The sequence below is a fragment of the Hypoxylon fragiforme genome (assembly GCF_022984875.1).
Source record: "Hypoxylon fragiforme strain CBS 206.31 chromosome Unknown GGS25scaffold_2, whole genome shotgun sequence".
Taxonomy (NCBI): Eukaryota; Fungi; Ascomycota; class Sordariomycetes; order Xylariales; family Hypoxylaceae; genus Hypoxylon; species Hypoxylon fragiforme.
Genome location: NW_026054757.1, coordinates 1,201,729 through 1,218,644, shown reverse-complemented (window position 1 = coordinate 1,218,644; position 16,916 = coordinate 1,201,729). Strand labels below are relative to the sequence as shown.

At 50.2% G+C, this 16,916-nt stretch overlaps 6 protein-coding genes across 6 annotated transcripts; all 6 read right to left on the bottom strand.

Moving 5' to 3' along the window:
* Positions 1-389: 389 nt before the first annotated feature.
* GGS25DRAFT_474853 (chromatin associated protein KTI12) lies at positions 390-1,892 on the bottom strand. Its single transcript, XM_049259661.1, has 2 exons — positions 1,785-1,892; positions 390-1,707 (listed from the first exon to the last, which is right to left on the bottom strand). Exons 1-2 carry the CDS (start codon positions 1,788-1,790, stop codon positions 640-642), a joined length of 1,074 nt encoding a protein of 357 aa, XP_049119881.1. The 5' UTR covers positions 1,791-1,892; the 3' UTR covers positions 390-639.
* Positions 1,893-1,985: 93 nt separating this feature from the next.
* GGS25DRAFT_115259 (uncharacterized protein) lies at positions 1,986-3,678 on the bottom strand. Its single transcript, XM_049256069.1, has one exon. It carries the CDS (start codon positions 2,967-2,969, stop codon positions 2,139-2,141), a length of 831 nt encoding a protein of 276 aa, XP_049119880.1. The 5' UTR covers positions 2,970-3,678; the 3' UTR covers positions 1,986-2,138.
* Positions 3,679-4,685: 1,007 nt separating this feature from the next.
* On the bottom strand, positions 4,686-6,253 carry GGS25DRAFT_474846 (uncharacterized protein). The gene is made up of 2 exons (XM_049259660.1): positions 5,637-6,253; positions 4,686-5,506 (listed from the first exon to the last, which is right to left on the bottom strand). The coding sequence occupies exons 1-2, from the start codon at positions 5,926-5,928 to the stop codon at positions 5,088-5,090; spliced, it is 711 nt and encodes a 236-aa protein (XP_049119879.1). The 5' UTR covers positions 5,929-6,253; the 3' UTR covers positions 4,686-5,087.
* A 1,083-nt stretch (positions 6,254-7,336) lies between these two features.
* Positions 7,337-8,227, bottom strand: GGS25DRAFT_512846 (uncharacterized protein; the record flags this gene model as incomplete). Its single annotated transcript, XM_049262829.1, has 2 exons — positions 7,337-8,003; positions 8,070-8,227. The coding sequence occupies 2 exons, from the start codon at positions 8,225-8,227 to the stop codon at positions 7,337-7,339; spliced, it is 825 nt and encodes a 274-aa protein (XP_049119878.1).
* Positions 8,228-9,968: 1,741 nt separating this feature from the next.
* GGS25DRAFT_115041 (uncharacterized protein) lies at positions 9,969-12,874 on the bottom strand. Its single transcript, XM_049256068.1, has 4 exons — positions 12,316-12,874; positions 11,697-12,243; positions 10,460-11,595; positions 9,969-10,361 (listed from the first exon to the last, which is right to left on the bottom strand). Exons 1-4 carry the CDS (start codon positions 12,683-12,685, stop codon positions 10,204-10,206), a joined length of 2,211 nt encoding a protein of 736 aa, XP_049119877.1. The 5' UTR covers positions 12,686-12,874; the 3' UTR covers positions 9,969-10,203.
* Positions 12,875-14,328: 1,454 nt separating this feature from the next.
* GGS25DRAFT_518003 (uncharacterized protein) lies at positions 14,329-15,502 on the bottom strand (the record flags this gene model as incomplete). The annotated part of the gene is made up of 3 exons (XM_049263468.1): positions 14,329-15,241; positions 15,310-15,372; positions 15,435-15,502. 3 exons carry the CDS (start codon positions 15,500-15,502, stop codon positions 14,329-14,331), a joined length of 1,044 nt encoding a protein of 347 aa, XP_049119876.1.
* Positions 15,503-16,916: the final 1,414 nt, after the last annotated feature.

Here is a 16,916-nt window from a genome sequence, read left to right as displayed (position 1 = left end):
CAATACTTCTGGTAAGACAACAAAACTCTGGGGCCTGGAAGTCATGATTCATATATACCTTACCTCTATTTATACACGAGTTCCTCTCCGGGTAGTGTTGAGTCTTTGACATCAAGATCCCTTGTCAGTTGGAGAGTACGAAGTATGCGGGGTTTCGCGGAGAACTGGAAAGTTGGGGTCAGGGGAAGAAGGGGAAGATGGAGACATTGTGGAGTTGTCGTACCTAGCCTAGTACCTACTTAGGTAGTGAAAGCCTATAGTTTCGGCCCTTTCAGGCCTTGAAGAGCTATTAGCTACCCTTGTAGGTGGCATTAGTTTAACTCTAGTCCTGTAAATCCTTGATTTCCTATGTGCTATATGTCTAGGCAGTGGAAAAGAAGACGTTGATGTTCCACCCTGATCTTGGCGTCTTTTATTATGAAGTAAGTGTACTATACTACTATATGCGTACTTATCTTCGTACAAAATTCAATATTCTATATCTATAATCAAGGTGCGATCATGACGTTTGTGACCTTCAACCAGTATATAAACTCAGGTCCTTCATAAATGCTAGGGCGAGGGGGTATCACGATAAAAACAAGAGTTTTCCCATCTGTGGCTTATGAACACACACACACACATATAAAACCCAACAAATCAACCATCCTTTTCGAAGGCGTCGTTCAGATAACCCACAAATGTCTCTCGTATCCTCCCCGGCCCCATATTCCCCACCCCTTCGAGGCCAATCCCGCCTCTGTGCAAGTTCATGTAAGCTCTCCGTAGACGCTGTAGCTGAGGCAGGCCGACTTTCTTGCCAGCGGGCAGCTCCACGACCAACTCATCTCCCTCCTCGCCGCTAGCTTTCGAGATACTTATCTCATCCCCGCCGTCGTCGCTTTGCTGGTCTAGTATCTTTTTGACGATCTCCTGTGTCTCCCGGTCCAGCACGTACAAGTAATCGCCTCCTGAATCTCGGCTCCGCTGCACGGTTGCCTGGTTGGGCCGCACCAACTTCCGAGCCTCGCCTGCAATCGCATCCCACATGCTATCGAACACCTGCTTGGCCTGCGGCTCGTCGTCTTCCCAGATGAGGGTGAAGAGCGGGCTGTCCCACCTCGTCATCGCATTCGGTTCTTCGTAGCGGAAGACCAGGTTCTCCCAGTTCGCCGGCTCGTACGGGCCCTCCTCGTCGTTCTCTTTTTCCTCCTCAATTTTCTCTCCACCTTTTGCAGTATCGGTTTCATCATCGTTGGCACCTTCCCGCTGTTGCTGTTGCTGCTGCTTCCGCCGCTGCAGCCTCTCCTCATTCACGCCCCTCGCCCTATCCCTCATACAACCTATCTGCAAAACGCAGCTCGGCGTGCGCACGGCCTTGGACTCGCAGAAGAGCTGGTACCGCCAGCCCTTGATGTAGTTGAGGCCGTCGAGGATGACGATGTCGCGGTCGCTGAGCACGCGCTTGACGGCGCCGTAGATGGCCGCGCGCGCGTCTTTCTCCGAGGCATTGGCCGATCGCGTGTGCTGCGCTGGCGCGGCGGAGAGGTCGTACACGGAGCGCGAGATCGAAAGCGTCTGGTCTGAGATCAGGTGGAGGCGATACTTTGCGGCGGGGGTGGGAGGGGTGGAGGAGGAGGCTTGCTGTATGCGCTCGAATAGGTAGGTGTGTAGCTGTTTTGCGCGAGTCGACTTGCCGGACGTGGGGAGTCCGGTGAGGATGATTAACTATGGTTTGTTTTGGTTAATATCTAGTAAATGCAAGCGTGTGCAGAATGAGGTACGTAGGTACTCTAATAACTCACTGGCATGTTTTCTGTTCTATAGATAGGTAGATTTGAGGTTTATCAAAATCTTTGCAGTCGCTAAAGAAAGGAAGAAAGGAAGAAATGGAGAAATGAAGAAATGCCCCGCGCAAAAGAGCCCTGGAGTATATTCCCCGCCAACCCCACCACGGATACCTACATATAGCATTTTAAGCTTTAAGACATTCAATGATATCACTACCTAGTACTAAAATACGTTACGTTATTGATTTAATTCCTCAACTCAACTCCAACTTCGTTAAACTCCAACTTCGTTATAATCTTCAAAAGTTTAACTTCATTGTCATCCTCACCCACGCTTCTCTAACAACATCAACGCTGAAGTTCAAATCTTTACCTGTAAGCACCCATTTCATGATCATCTTCCGACTGCAGCCTACGGCTTTGGCTATCCCTCGACGCCGTGGCAACTTGCACCCTCTGCATCCTCTGCAGCGTCATCCCAATACTCTCCACAATAATAACCACGATCATCTCCATGATGACCGCCATGCCCAGCTGAACGTTGATATCACCCGTGAGCTGGTTGAACGCCGGATTGTGCGCGAACACCGATATAGCCGAGTAGATCAGCCTCACCAGGATGAACGGCAGCGAGAGGCCGACGGCGAGAACAAGCCGCTTTTCGCCCATCTCGACCTGGGACAACTGCGACACGACCAACAAGGTCGAGAAGACCAGCAGCACGTACGCGGCGATCACGAGGCCGATCCCCGCCTGCGACGTGCCCGAGACCGTGTACACGCCCGTGCCCGCGTAGCTCTGGCTCGAATCGCTGCCGCCCACCGCACTGAGTACCATTCCCACTAACGCGACTAGGTGTACGACACGCAGCCGCTGCTCGGTGACGAACGGGACCGCCGTCTTGCGGATGCTGCCGAGCGCGCGCCCGACCAGCGACACCTGCACCATGATCAGCGGCGTCAGGCCGACGTTCTGCAGCGTCGCGGCGCCGATGTGCAGGCTGAGGTTCGTCGGGTCCGCGATTGTCGCGAGCTGCAGGGACGCGCCGATGATGCGCGCGAGCGAGAAAACGATCAGGAAGAACCACCCGGCGTTGCGCCCGAAGCCGTGGCGGAGGGCGAGCCAGATGGCGATGAGGAGTGAGGGGGCGTAGATGACGATTTGCGCGATCGAGATGTTGTTTCGTTCGGATAGCGTCATTGCGTGTTGGGGAGATGTGTGTGGCGAGGATGCAGATGTTATAGGTAAGGAAGTAAGTTGGGTAGGTATCTTGAACGGTGGCGGGGAGGCTTTCTATTGGTAAATCACGAGTAATATCTCATAGGGAGTAATATCTCATAGGAAGTCGCCTTTTATTTCTTGGCAGTATTCGCGACTTTATATATATTCTATCATGAGCTACGCTACGTAAACAATTCTTACATATGGGGGTATAGGTAAGTCAGAGAGGGCTCCTCATGTTTGAGGGTATTATGAGGCGTTCCCGCAAAAGTCTCTAGGCTTGATAGGCGAGTGCGAGTGCGAAGTATCCATTGGCTTTTGCACTGCTACCTGTGTAGGTAAGCTGCCTATCCGATTCTAACCTAGTAGGTGCTCGTCAGGGCTGAAAACACCAATTACGGCCCCCTGTTTCGGGACTCCGCCCCAGGTTCGAGATTTGGACCAGCACAGTACCTACTCTAGGTCAGGTATTTACCTAAGTATGCATCTCGGTAGGTAAGTAAGCAGGCTACCTTTGAACAAGCTTTGCCAAGTTGAACTCCCCTATGTGGACATTCGAGGTGATCATGATGCTACATGAATATGATAATGTAGCTGCCTAAGCGCTAATTAGTGTAGGTTAGAGGCTGAGGAGATCGCACGCACTTCACCGCTTACCCCTGGATAGGTAAACCGATGAGAACTTAACTTGCGATTATTTTGGGAGGGGGGTTGCTAAGCCACACCGATTGAGAGGCCGGTCCCTTTTGAATATTTTCTTATTATTATTTCTTATTATTAGGTGGTAATACCGGTATGCTATGTATATACTACACGGCATGTAAAGAGGATTAGCTGGATCCTATTGCTTAATAGCCCCTGAGTCTGAAGTAGATGCGTACTACCTATGTAGGCAGGCAACAGTGAATCCTAGCTTCTGAAACAGGTCCCCTTTTTTACCTATTCGTTACCGTTATTAAACCCTTCAGTCATAATATCTCTCCTAGGTTAGGCTGTATGTATGAGTATATAAATCATGGCTACCTATTCAAGGTCTACCTACTCAACCACGTGACATCTCTCATCGCAAGTCCTAGTATTCCCTTTCCAGTCTCCTCTCACTTCTCTCATAGTTCCCTTCCGTAATCGCACTAGTAACTAACTACCTGCCTTACAAGTGACTACCTGCTGAAATCATCATTAAACGTAAGTCGACCAATCGAAGTGCCCTATCCTGTATCTTACCTACTTACATACCCACCTCCAGGTAATCATCATCCCTTCATCCCTTTCTTGAATTACGCGGCGACAACGCCCGCATAGCAAAGCCACCGCCGAACGGGCACACGGCACATGGCACATGGCCATAGACATACATCATCTCCGCCATGCATTAGCGAACATCACGTTTTTCTCTGAAGCAAGCACACGCAGCTACCTATCAGTTTCGACGTGTCCCGAAAAGGAGGAGTACATAGGTTACGCGGTTGGAAATCTTTTCGGAATGGGTAGGTAAGTGTGCAAGCTTGCGTTAGGGGAGTGTCTGTTGGGGATTGAAGGTGAAGGTTCACACGTTGACGCCACACGTACTAATCTGTGGATTCGTTGATGCTGGAGTTTGGGAGAGGCCTTCTGAGGTTGACTATGATGATATGGCCTCATAAGTAGGTAGATAGGCACTTGGAAACTATATGTCTTCCCTCCCTCCCTCCCTCGGTGTTGATTTTGGTGTGTTCTTGCTAGGTAGGTACCTAGGTAGTGGAATGATATGGGTGACGAATGGCAATCCTGAGATAGGACTCCCAATGCCATTAGGGTGATGTGACGGATGGGTGAGTGAGTGAGTGAGTAAAAGAGATATTGAATCTGTCGAGACGAGCGCATGATCTTTACTTGATTAATTAGTTGAGTAGGTACATAGATAGGTATCGATCTGACATGAACCACGTGAAGTCAACCAGAGAAAAAGGCTATAGGATAGAATATCGAGGGTATAAACTCCCACCTCCACTCACCCACTCATCCAAGCACATCCCAAAAACCACCACATTTCAGGCCCTCTATGCACATCTGCCTACCTAGCACCTATCTCCCCCATCCCCATCCCCTCCCCTCCCCTCACGCCTTCACATTCCCCACCGCACTCTGCACCAGCATACGCACATACCACGTATGCAGAAACTCAATCTTCGGCGGAATCGGGTGCTTCTCCCCCTCCCCCTTCCCCTTCCCCTTCCCCTCCGCCGCGCTATTAAACAACGCCGACTTAAGCCTGAACTCCGCGACCTCGCTCTCGCGATCGACGCGCGCGCTGATGAAGACCAAGCCGTCCGAGTTCCGCAAGCCGGGCTCGAGCGGGGACCCGCCGCAGCGCACGACGATCTCGGCGCCCTCGTTGCCGACGACCTCGAAGTGGTTTGAGAATTTCAGGCCGGGGGGGTAGGTGGCGACGGCGAGGTCGGAGGTCGACCAGAGCGTGTCTGTGAGGCCGGGGGGGTGGTCGTAGCGCGCGTGGAATTTGCTTTGGGGCCAGAAGCCTGGGAGGGTTAGTTTGCTAAGCATTGAATGATGTGATATCTAGGTAGGTAGGTAGGTAGGTAGGTCATGTGATCAGGCAGTAATGCAGGTACAGTAGGTAGGTATATAAAGAAAAGCCATCCCACATACCCCAGCGGCTCCACACGCCACGGCAGAACTCGAGCGTGAGCGCCTCCTCGCTGTCGCGCAGCTCGGGGCGGATCTTGGACAGCGGGACACGCTTGATGACGACGTCCTGGAGGGCGGGGTTGTCCTTGGGGTTGTACCTGGCGTAGGTCTTGGTCTTGAACATGGGGTCGCTCTTGGTGAGGTCGACGAGGGTGGTGGAGGCGGCGAGGTAGGCCATCCCCGCGCCGACGCTGGCGACGCCGCCGGTCACGCCGTACAGGCTTGTGAGGAGCGCGGTCCTGATGATGCCCATTGTGCTCCTGGGTTAGGAAGTACGCGGTCGTTAATATAGGGAGGTTAAAGGAAGGTGTATTGAAGTGAGGTAGGTAGTGAAATGCAGTGCGCCGCGAATCGGAATCCTATCAAAGTTGCCGGTCGGGACTTCAAATACCGAGTCCCACTCCTGCAGGGTCTAGTGTTAGGATCTTTGGTTTAGTAGGCCAGGTAGTTTTTTTGAGGGTCTGTTGGCTGCCTACTTATGAGGCTGCGAGACTCTACGGGAGTTTATTGCCTGAGTATAGTACTATAATAGGTAGGTATTAGTAGGTATATTTAAGTTCTACGAATTGATACTATCTTATATATTCTCAAGGCTAAAAGCGCCAGATCGGGGCGCCATCGGTACATTATGTCCACTTAAATGACCTTACTTAATGCAGGCTACCTACTACTAGGTAGGCTAGGTAGGTATTTGCAGGCACGACATTTTGTGAAGATAATTCCTCGCTCGGGCAATATGTCAATTGCAAACTTGCCTACCTACATAGGTATCTATAATCACCAATAGGGCTACCATTCGTCGACATCAATATAACCAGAGGTGGTGTAGTAATATACTACATAAAAAAAGAAATATACGTGTGCCACCAAAGCGCGATACGTCAAAGGATCAGTACCACATTTTAGAAATTTGGCAGCAAGCACAAAGTTACTCTAGCACGCAAATATGACCGATAGCAAGTAAGCGAATGGAAATCGGTTGATTAATCGTGCGATGTTTTAAAAAGTGTAAGGAAAAAAAGAGAAGAAAAGAAGAAGTAGAAAGGAGAATTTGGGAAGTTATGTAAACTGTAAAGCGATAGTTAGTGTGAGTCACGTGATATGTAGCTAGAGGGAAATAGGCAAATAGAGAAATAACTAGAGAAATAATGGGGCTCGCCAACCATTAAAATCTCTTCAAATTTTCTTGGAAATTTTACATTTTACATGTTAAACATTCTCAACTTTATTTTCATTCATCCCAAAAAATGGGAATAATCATCTCGACATCTCGACATCTCAATGCAGCTGAATAAGGATGGCACCATTGAATACCTCATTCGTATGAGCTTTATTCTCATGCCTAATCCTATTTTCTTTCTTCGCATGTTTGGTCTGAACAGACTGACAGACAAGTGTCTTATCTCTCTATTCAACCTATCCAGCACTCGAGTATCATACTCGCTTGCAACCCACAAATTGCCTACCTCTTGCGCTTTCAATGCGCAAGAGCGTCAACTTATTTATTATCGTTCGTGTGGGAGAAAGAACCGAAGGCCTAGACAGCCGGTCCAATCCACCCTGCTGCCTTAGACAAAGTGCGGTAGCAGGACTAACAAGGACAAACACTTATATCTCATTATATAATTATTCATGTACTATATTATTAGATAATACACTATTTACGGATTCCCAGGTGACCCATCATCTACACTGCTGTCGAATCCAGGCACCAGGTCGCTGCGTGCTAATTCTAGCTGTCTTACGAAATTGCCATCCTTGATAGCAATGGAAGCGTCGCCGAAATCGTACGCGAACAACTTGTCTCGGAGCCCAGTGTTAGGGAACCCGTTGTACGAGACCAGAGCCCCGTAGAACCACTTGCCCGTGTCGTTTTCGATGGCCTCGTCGCCCTCGTTGGCAAATCGGAAATTGTGGGTGCTGATTCCATCCTTGTTGTAAATAGTCTTGGGGTGGTTGCCATCCCAGCGCACATCACTCGCCTGCTTGGTCTGGTACTTGCCGTGCTGAGATACCGCGACCGCTTTAGCCACGTCGTTCTGTACGAAGACGACGATGTGTTCCCAGTCGTTGCGGTGCCCGGGGTCGAACGGAACGTTGGGCAGCGCAACGTCCTTCTCGAAGTAGTAGTCGTACATATACGCGCACCACCCGTTATTGCACCGCGCTCGCGAGTACACATTGTTGTTGGTGAGGTCCGAAAGATCGTGGCAGTTGGAGGACGTGCCAGTACTTTGGTGATCCAGACCTGGGTTTATGTTCCCGTTGGCGTCGATTGCCGGTGTGTTGTAGCACCCATCAGTGTCGAAGTCCATTGCCGGCTGCCACCTATATATAGTTGAGCGTCCATGTTCATTCATTACTTTATTATAAAAAAGGAATTTGGTATCTCACTTCTTATCACCAGCTGTGGCTTTCTCGGGGAGCGCTTGCGGCGGGTCCCTAGCTACGAGTTTGGAAAGATGCTCGATAGGCTTGCCACTCACGACGGAGGTGGTAGTCGCCATCAGTAAAGCCAGCCCAGTGGCGGCGAGGCTCTTTCGGATAGCCATCTTGAAGAGCAAGCTTTCGACTTTGGTGGCCTAGGCTAGATCGTCCGTCGTGCTAGTCGCAGGCTGCTGCTCTAAGCATGGCTTTTTGAAGAAGGGGGATCTTCAATCCCACCTATATATATTCTTTAGCATATTAGTGATTTGCATGATATTACCTACTCCCATACATACCTACCCCATTCCATCTCCTCTACTATGTAAGCATGTGATGTGAGATGACTGCTAATGTTAATAGTAAGTTGGAGTCAAGTCGGCTTAGACAGGGATCCTGTCAAGAACCAAATTCGGCTCGCCTTCCTACTTTGGAATCGCATGAAGGACTTATGGGCGTCGCTGAAACCTGGCGCGGAGTCGCCAAGTTTGATGGATAGCTACCCGTTCCCTATCGATTTCGCAACGTGCTCTTGAAGACTTGAAGTTACCTAGGTACAGTGGGTACTATGCCTAATACCTATGAGTTCCGAGTTACATGAGCCCAATTTCTATATCCATGGATAGCTCATATATAATTACCTAGTTTCATTCCATATTCCATATTCCATATTCCATACTGCCTTCTGCTAATACCTACTAATTACTAAGAAATTTTAAGAAGCAGGGGACTTCACCGTCGCGAATTGATTTCTACATTCGTGATGGCGTCAACCATGCCATGGTAGCATTGGCCGATCTTGAGGCTGAGCCAGCGAAAGCCCTACCCCTGAATTTTAACTCAGATGACCCGATCGATCTTTAGATTTATTCCTTTATGCGCTGTCGTCACGTATGTAGATATATAAATGGGTTTTAGGACCTGGGGTAGATAGGTGGTTTGATTATTGGTACCTACCTGCTGTAGGCTGTAGCTGGCCTCATCCCCCTTCAATCAGCCCTAGGTAGATTATGCGTGTATTGCGATACGAACGAACCCAATGGTCTTCAGTGCCTGGTTTACAGTAAGTAGCATTAATATTAGGTATCATTATTTTAACAGATCTCATATCATGGACATTGCGTAGATTTTTTTTAAAAAAAAAAGAAATTTACCAAAGCAACTAGGTAACTAATCTCCTACTCCGCGTCCCCACGCGGGACTTTCCGGCCAAGTCATGGCTTCATTGGCTCTTCCGTTCCACGTGCAACGACCGCCCCTGACCGACCGATCTATGTTAGGTACCTAGGTAGTTACCCTCTAAGCTAAAGATTTAGATCGGGGGGGCTTGCTATTGGGTCAGTTGGCGCACGTGTATTGATGTAGCAAAATACCTATCAATACCTACTACATAGGTAGGTATAGGTAGGTACCTACCTAGGTTGTACGTGGGCTTCTTCCAAGTGCTCAGCTATAGACATACACCTGGGATACGAAGTAAGTAAGTCTTAACTGATATATGATCACTTCGAGGCTAGCAATCATGGTAGATGAAAGGTGCCTCTGTAGGTAGTACATAGTAGGTAGGCTATAGGATAATTGGAAGGCTGTGTCATACATGGCGCTGTATCTATATCTAGGTAGGTATATATTCATATTTCCAATGATAGACGGGTACGTGGCCTGCCTACCTGCCTACCTGCCTACCCAGTAGACAGCCATTAATCATAGCCCAACATAATACACCATCATCGCGCCTTTAGATAACTCTCATCCCGCAAACATAGTAAAGCGCGCCTCCTATCCCCATCCCCATCACCACCACTCCAGGGTATTTGTTACAGGTTCATTGTCCTCACACTCCATCCTCATTCGTTGCTTCTTAGATTTCGTCTCGTTTCGATGCCATCCCGTATCGTACACGCATACACACACAAAGACCTACACCACCTTGTCCAAACCATACTCTAGATATATCGGTACCTATACAAGATGCGTGCAAAAGAAAATGCCTCTCCTCCCTTTCCCCCCTCCTTGAGATAATATAGAAGATAGATGTCTACTATAAGATACCTAAAAAATAAAACCTCGGTAGGTATATAGAATATATGAATCAGATAGAAAATCAGTACTGCCCATCAAACAGATACCTCTCGTCCGTGAACGAGAGCAAAAACCTGGCGACGAGACGGCCCGTGTAGTTCAGCGACACGTCGCGGGGGAAGGGGTGGCCCTCGAGGTTCGGCAGGATGGGGTCTGCGACGAGGAAGTCGAGTTCGTGCCCTTGAAGGTTTCTTGTTAGTATAGACTTCTTAAAAGACTGATAGAACGAGAGAGAAATGAAGAAAAAGAAGAAGAAAAAAAAAACAAAAAAAACTCACAGCTATCCCCCTCGAGCAGCTCCTTCAACTCCCGCACCATCTCCGCCGCCGACTCGTCCATCTCCCCCATCTGCGCCACATTCGCATCCACCAGCGGATTGAAAGCCTTCGCCCCCGTGTCCCGCGTGTGCGTCTGGTAGATCTGGTGGAACTGGTACGCGAACTGCTTGAACGGGAGGTTGTCGATCTCCCTGCACAGCGCGAGCGCGAAGTCCCTCCTGAACTCCGGCTTCGAGCGGTTGCGCAGCGCGATCTCGTTCTGCGAGATGACGAACGTGTCCGCCGCCGTCTCGACCGTCTCCATGAACAGGCACAGGACCAGGAACGCGGCCAGGCACGGGGCCCACTCGCGCCGCAGCTTGGGCTTCAGGGACTTGGAGAAGCCGTCGAAGAGGGCCTGCATCTCCCGCAGCAGGAGCTCGTCCAGCACCGCCTTCACCTGGCGGTTGAGCACCCGCGTCGTCACCCACGGGTTGTTCTGCGGCACCATGTTGGTGTCGCGGAGGCCGACGATCGTCGCGTTCGTGAGGCACAGCTGCCGCGTCAGCACGTAGTGCGTCACGTAGATGGACAGCGCGCGCTTGACCATTGACGACTGCGAGCGCTTCGCGAAGCGCTGCACGATCGCGAGCACCTTGCGCGGAAGCTGCGTGGTGCGGATGGAGTCGGTGACCTGCTCGGCGTAGAGGGGCTCCGAGGTGAGGTTCTGGACGTACTCGCGGACGCGCTTCTTGAGCTCCTCGCGCTGGGGGGCGCTGTCGGGGTCGATGCCGATGGGCGCCGCGCCGCGCGACTGCAGGTCCATCTGGTTCATGCCCATGCTCATGTGCCAGTGCTGGAGGATCTCGGCGGACTTGGGCGTGAAGAAGCACGCCGGGATCGTGAGCGTGGACCCGAACCGGGTCCCCGAGAACAGCTCGACCGAGCACGCGAGCTCCGCCCCGTTCGGCCGGAAGTTCTCCACGTGCTCGCTGATGAAGCTCGACATCTGGTCTTTTTTGAAGTGGCCCCGGATGAAGTCCGGGAACAGCACCGGCAGGAAGTCGCCGAACTGCCAGCATAGAATCTGCGGGACCTGAGCGGAGAGCTTCTTGCAGTTCTTGCAGGGGCGTTCTTTGTCGCACTTGACTTTGCGGCTGTAGGTGTGATGAGGTTAGCTTTCCGTATAATACATAGCATAGTACCTAATAGGATAGGATAGGATGGAATAGGGAAAGATAGATTAGCTAAAACTCACCTGTGGCAACAAAAGCACGCTCCCAATCTCCGGACTTGTAACGCACTTTCCTTAGTCTCGTGCGCAAGCGGTCCCTTCCTACCCCTCTGCGTAGTTCGCAAAGCCTCGAAGCACTCGAATGGATTTGGCTTCCCGGAGTGTTGGTTGATGAGGTTCGGCGTCATAATGACGAACTTGCTGGACGACTCCGCCTTCTTCTTCTCGATCTTGTAGCCATCTCTCACTTTGCGTATCGGGCTCGCGCTCTTTCGGTGCTCGATCTTGACGTAGGGCGACCCCGGGCTCGAGTGAAAAGAGCTGTGGCTATGTGAGGGAGATTGTTGTCTGGGCGACGGGGTGGTGAAGCTGTTGGTCTCGTCTACTAGTACGGGAGGGAAGTCTTCATTCTTTAAATTCATCGGCGCCCACGGTGAGACGTCATTGCCGTTCCGGAATTGTTGGGGAATACCCAAATCGACAGGTTGAGGTGCCATCTCGAACCCTTCTAACGTCGTCATGTCGCCCATGTTACCCTGGAAGGTAGAATAATATTGCGTCATATTCATGTCTACAGCGCCCAGGTTAAAATCAACACTGTCTTTCTCCTTGGTGCCAATCAAGTTCTCGCGCTGGAACTCACCAGTAAGCTGTTCGTTGAAGAATATATCTTGGCTAGCCATGAAAGACTGTTCGTCAAAGGCGGGCATCAATTGACTGTCGGCACCGCTCGACGTCATCACGGAGTTGGTCGTCGTTTGATTTGGATAGGAGGTAGGTGGTGCCCCGTGAGAATGATCGTGATCTAGCTGCAAGGGAGACATGGCAGCAGGAGATGCCTGAACCTGATTGGGATACCCGACTATCCCCCAGCTGTTCATACTCGAGCTGGCCGGGCTAGGCATGAAACCAACGGATGCCGGATTTGACTCTACATACTGCCAGGAGTCGGATTCATCGCCGGACTCCATGTGAGTGAAGCTGTGGGGGGAGGCAGATGAGACAGAAGCCATGGCTAGGATACGTCTGGAGCTGGATAGATGATATGAATGGGCATATAAAAAAAGTCTAATAAACCGCTCCAACTATTTATTATTAGAGACTCGGTTCCTTATTTTTGTCAATCGTACTGAAACAAGACTATAGAATCACGATGGGCTGGGGAGGGCTGTTTGTCGTGGGGTCGTGGTACGAGCCTGCTAAGCGAGCAAACAGCGACTACTACAGAGAGAGCCAGAAAAAAGATTCAGATCTCATAAGTCGCCGGTAGAAATTCTGGGATGAGCCGATTATGCAGAGTTTCCAAAGGAAGCCTCTCGGTGACAGATTGGCGGCACGAACAGGTAGATTTGGTTTTTTAGGAACCCCAAATTGCAGAATTCCGTCATAAATATGGTCGCGAAAAAAAGGCTGAGGGACCTACTGTACACTGGTTTAAAGGCATTCCGAGGAGGACGGCTCCGCCACAGAGGTGAGCTAGGCTGAATTAGACGACCGACAGTGACTGGCCTACGACGAGAATACCTTGCGCTAAGCCCGCTTTGGACTTCGGTGTCGATCCTACAGGTTTGGATCCTACACAATCGCCGTAAAGATAGATGTGTAACATCGAGTCACAATGTCAATGGCTGAAATGGCTGAGAGGGGGTATCCGAGCTGCTGAATCGTGCCCTCGAACTCTAGATAAAAAGAGATCAGACCGCTCTCCAATCTATTTCCCTGGGGACACCTTACCTACCTACTACCTACTCACCACCAGTGACCACCTACATACCCAAGTCAGTAGTGACTGTACTGCAGGTATTGTATGTACCGAATGTTATGTCGGCCATCGTCATTAAATCCTTGTCATATACATGGGGAAATGTACAAAAAAATGATATAATTACCATACACTGTACAATACATGCTTAGGTATGTAGGTACTGTACATACATACATATATGAACTGCGGGGGATCTCGTCCAGGTTGTGTTGTACTTAATGCACATTGGAATAGTTGGGCGGAAGCTGACGCATGAGAAGTGCAATTCATCAATACAAATTCTCGTTGTTTCGTGCCCAACAATGTCCATTCGTCCAATCCCGCTGGGAAGATTCTGACTTGGCCGCCCAAGGCCACCCATCCGACATCATTGGAAATAGTGGATCGTTGAATCGAATGTCTAGAAATCCCATCTTTGCTCAGTACCTAGTAGTATCAGAAGAATGTGGAAAGTATCAAATACATCAGCAGGCTTGTTCGCTCACAAAAAAAAATTAACAAGATAAACAGTAAAAATAAAACGAGACATGTCTATCCCTTCTCCCTTCTCTGATCTCTTCAGCTCGCCTGATCCAAAATTGAGGACCAGTCTTTACCGTATTGCGCCCTGAAATACGACAAAAACTTCACCCTCCTATTCATTTTGCTGTCCAAGTTGACACAATATGAACAATATGAAAGGAATTCATGACTCGTTACATCTCGTTGCATCCCGTATATATAAGTCGGTCCCGTACATGTTTCGTTAAACGTATTATTGGGGGCGAACCCGGCGCAGCCCAATTGCCCCTTGGGCGAGTCTCGTTTGCTGAAAAGCTCCGAGAGGAAAAAACGTGGTTATCATTGGCAATATTCCAATGATGGTTCCGGTGGTGTTCCCGATCCTATCGTTCAGCGAAACCGTGCCGACGCCGCAGCACTTCGTTCCTGAATCTGTTGTTCGGTTGAAACGTATAGTCTGTCCAGGTAGTCCATTGCGGCTGCATCCTTGAGGATTTTGGCAACCTGGATACCAGCACTGATCAATTGTAGGATGTTCCGGTCATCCTTCAGCGGGCGCGACTGATGCTTAGCAGCATGTCGCATTTCCAACGAATTTTCCAAAATTGTTACGAACTGCTTGATCTGTCCATTGTATAGAACCCGGGCGGGTATTCGCCTCTTGGTGGCTAGGCGCTTCAGTAAGTAAACCCATTCGGTCCATTCTCGGTCCTGCGGTCTCTCCACCGGTCTCATGTCCTGTGTCAATGGGATGGGAAACTGGTATTTTGCAACAAAGTCGAACGCGCACTGCGAGAGTCGATCGTTGACCTGCGTCAGGACACTATCCTGCTCTTGTACCAAGAGATTTGTTGGGAGGTGCGGCAGCTCCCTTTCCTGCATTGCAACATAATCCGGTGGGGGTCTTGCTAGAAACTGATGCGGTCCGTCGAATTCATCTCTATTCGAAGGCCGCCTCTGGGGACGGCTCTTCCCACTGTTCTTGGATTTTCCTGCTGGCGCGGTGCTTCCGCCAGAATTATCCAAGGCATAATCCGATAGACTAGGAGATGCAATAATATCATCCACGGAATCCGTCGGCGAGTACCTGCCTGGGAGGTCCCAACCTTGTGAGCTCGTGCTATTATATGAGCCATACCCTACTCCAGAAGAAGTTCCATATGGCCCAGACTGCGCTCTCGAGATGTAAACTGGCGATGGAGAATATGCGGACTGGTGCCGTCCGACTGGACCACTGGTCCCCACAGCCGACACATTGGCCGATGAACCGTACGCTGGACCGGACCCGGACGAGTATATCACACTTCGGAAAAGCCAGTGTTATTATTCCATGGTCTACAAAAACGAAGGGTGCTTCTCATTCGCCCTTACCTTGAGCTTGAGTATCCGCCCTCACGCGCGTTACCTGGATATGAACTGTCATTGTAGATGACACTTGAGATAAAGTCAGCTTGACCGCAACAATAGAGACCGACAGCTTGGTTCAATGATCGCACCTGCGCGGGGAATTCCAGGTTCCGTTCGACATGGCGGAGGTTCGGTAGGCTATTTCCTGCTGGGCCATGTTCTTACAGGTCTTTGGAGAAATAGAAAAAAAGAATCGTGACCGACGGGACGGGGACGGGGAGAGGGTATCAGAAGAAATAAGAGGTGCGCTAGTTCCGGTAGTGGTTAAGTTTCCGGCGATGTGCATCTGGATTTCCAGAAGTGAGGGCCCAGGAAATATCCCTTTTTTTAAACACGGATTTCCAAAAGTCTGGGTCCCTGGGATCCACGGTCGACGTTCTCTGCAAGCGTAGACTGGCTCGGTTTAGGAGCGGTGAATCACGACTGCGCTGTTGACCGGGGAAAGTAAATGGAAGTCAAGTGGCTCGGCGGATTCGGTAGGAACCTCGGGAGGACAACATAAGCCTGACTGCGAGGATGCGAAGGCAATATCGCATGCCCCAGAATAGATGAAACCTTGAGGCAGTTGTGCAGTATCTTTCCTTTTCACCTTTTTCTCTTGAGAAGACAGATCGTGGAATCAATTGCCTTTTCTTTTCTTTTAAGCCTTGCGGTCCGAGACGAGGACACTTTATGCGATGATAATCTTAGTCCCAAATTTGCCACCGCGGACGGACCAGTACTGCGTATGTGATTATGGAATGACGAGCGGCGCCGAGTAAGGCACTTGGTAGACCAATATCAGGGGCTCGCCCCAGCTCTAATTCAAACTTTGGGACTGTAACGTAGTCCTAAGGCGGACAGTAAACGTCGCGAATTTAGTTAGAAATGGGGGGGGTATTGAGTGCCGTCTTGGGCGTCTACCACCGAATCGAGACTGGAACGGACGAGCTGCCAAGCTCAAACTAGTCAAGATCGTCCAACCAAGTAGTTTTGATAGAGGCGTAAAGCGATATACTATGCCGTAGTAAAGGGCAGCGCAGGAGAGCTACGGCATAGCTACCGCATATGTCCAGGAACACCCTGCCTATAGCGCATGTAAAGAACAAAGACTACTCCCTTCAGAGCCATGGCAACAATACATGGCACATTGCTCGCTAGAGGTACGGGATAGACCCCTTGATGTGATTGGTGGTTGCGGCCCAATCATCGTTAAGGCAGTTAGGGCACTTTAGGGCACCATTGGGCAGCTGAGAACCAAAAGAGGCTTTTTTCGCTTCCTCGCCTTTTCTCGTTCCTGCTTGCCCGTCTTGTTGCCCAAAGATTGCAGCCCTGGAGGGATTGGAAGGGGTCAAGAGTGTAAGTGATTGCAGGGAAAGTCCTGGAGGACGAATGGCGGTGACCCTCCAAGGCGGAGAAGCTGACTAGATTGGGCAGGAAAGCGTTGCACGAGGGCATTGCCCAACCTATGGCCTATGGCCTATGGTTTATGGTGCGTGGTGCGTGGTGCATAGTGCGTGGTGCGTGTGCGTTGCTGCCCGGAACATTCTGATCCAGTGTTCATCTATAGTTCGTCCCCAAGATGGAGAGAT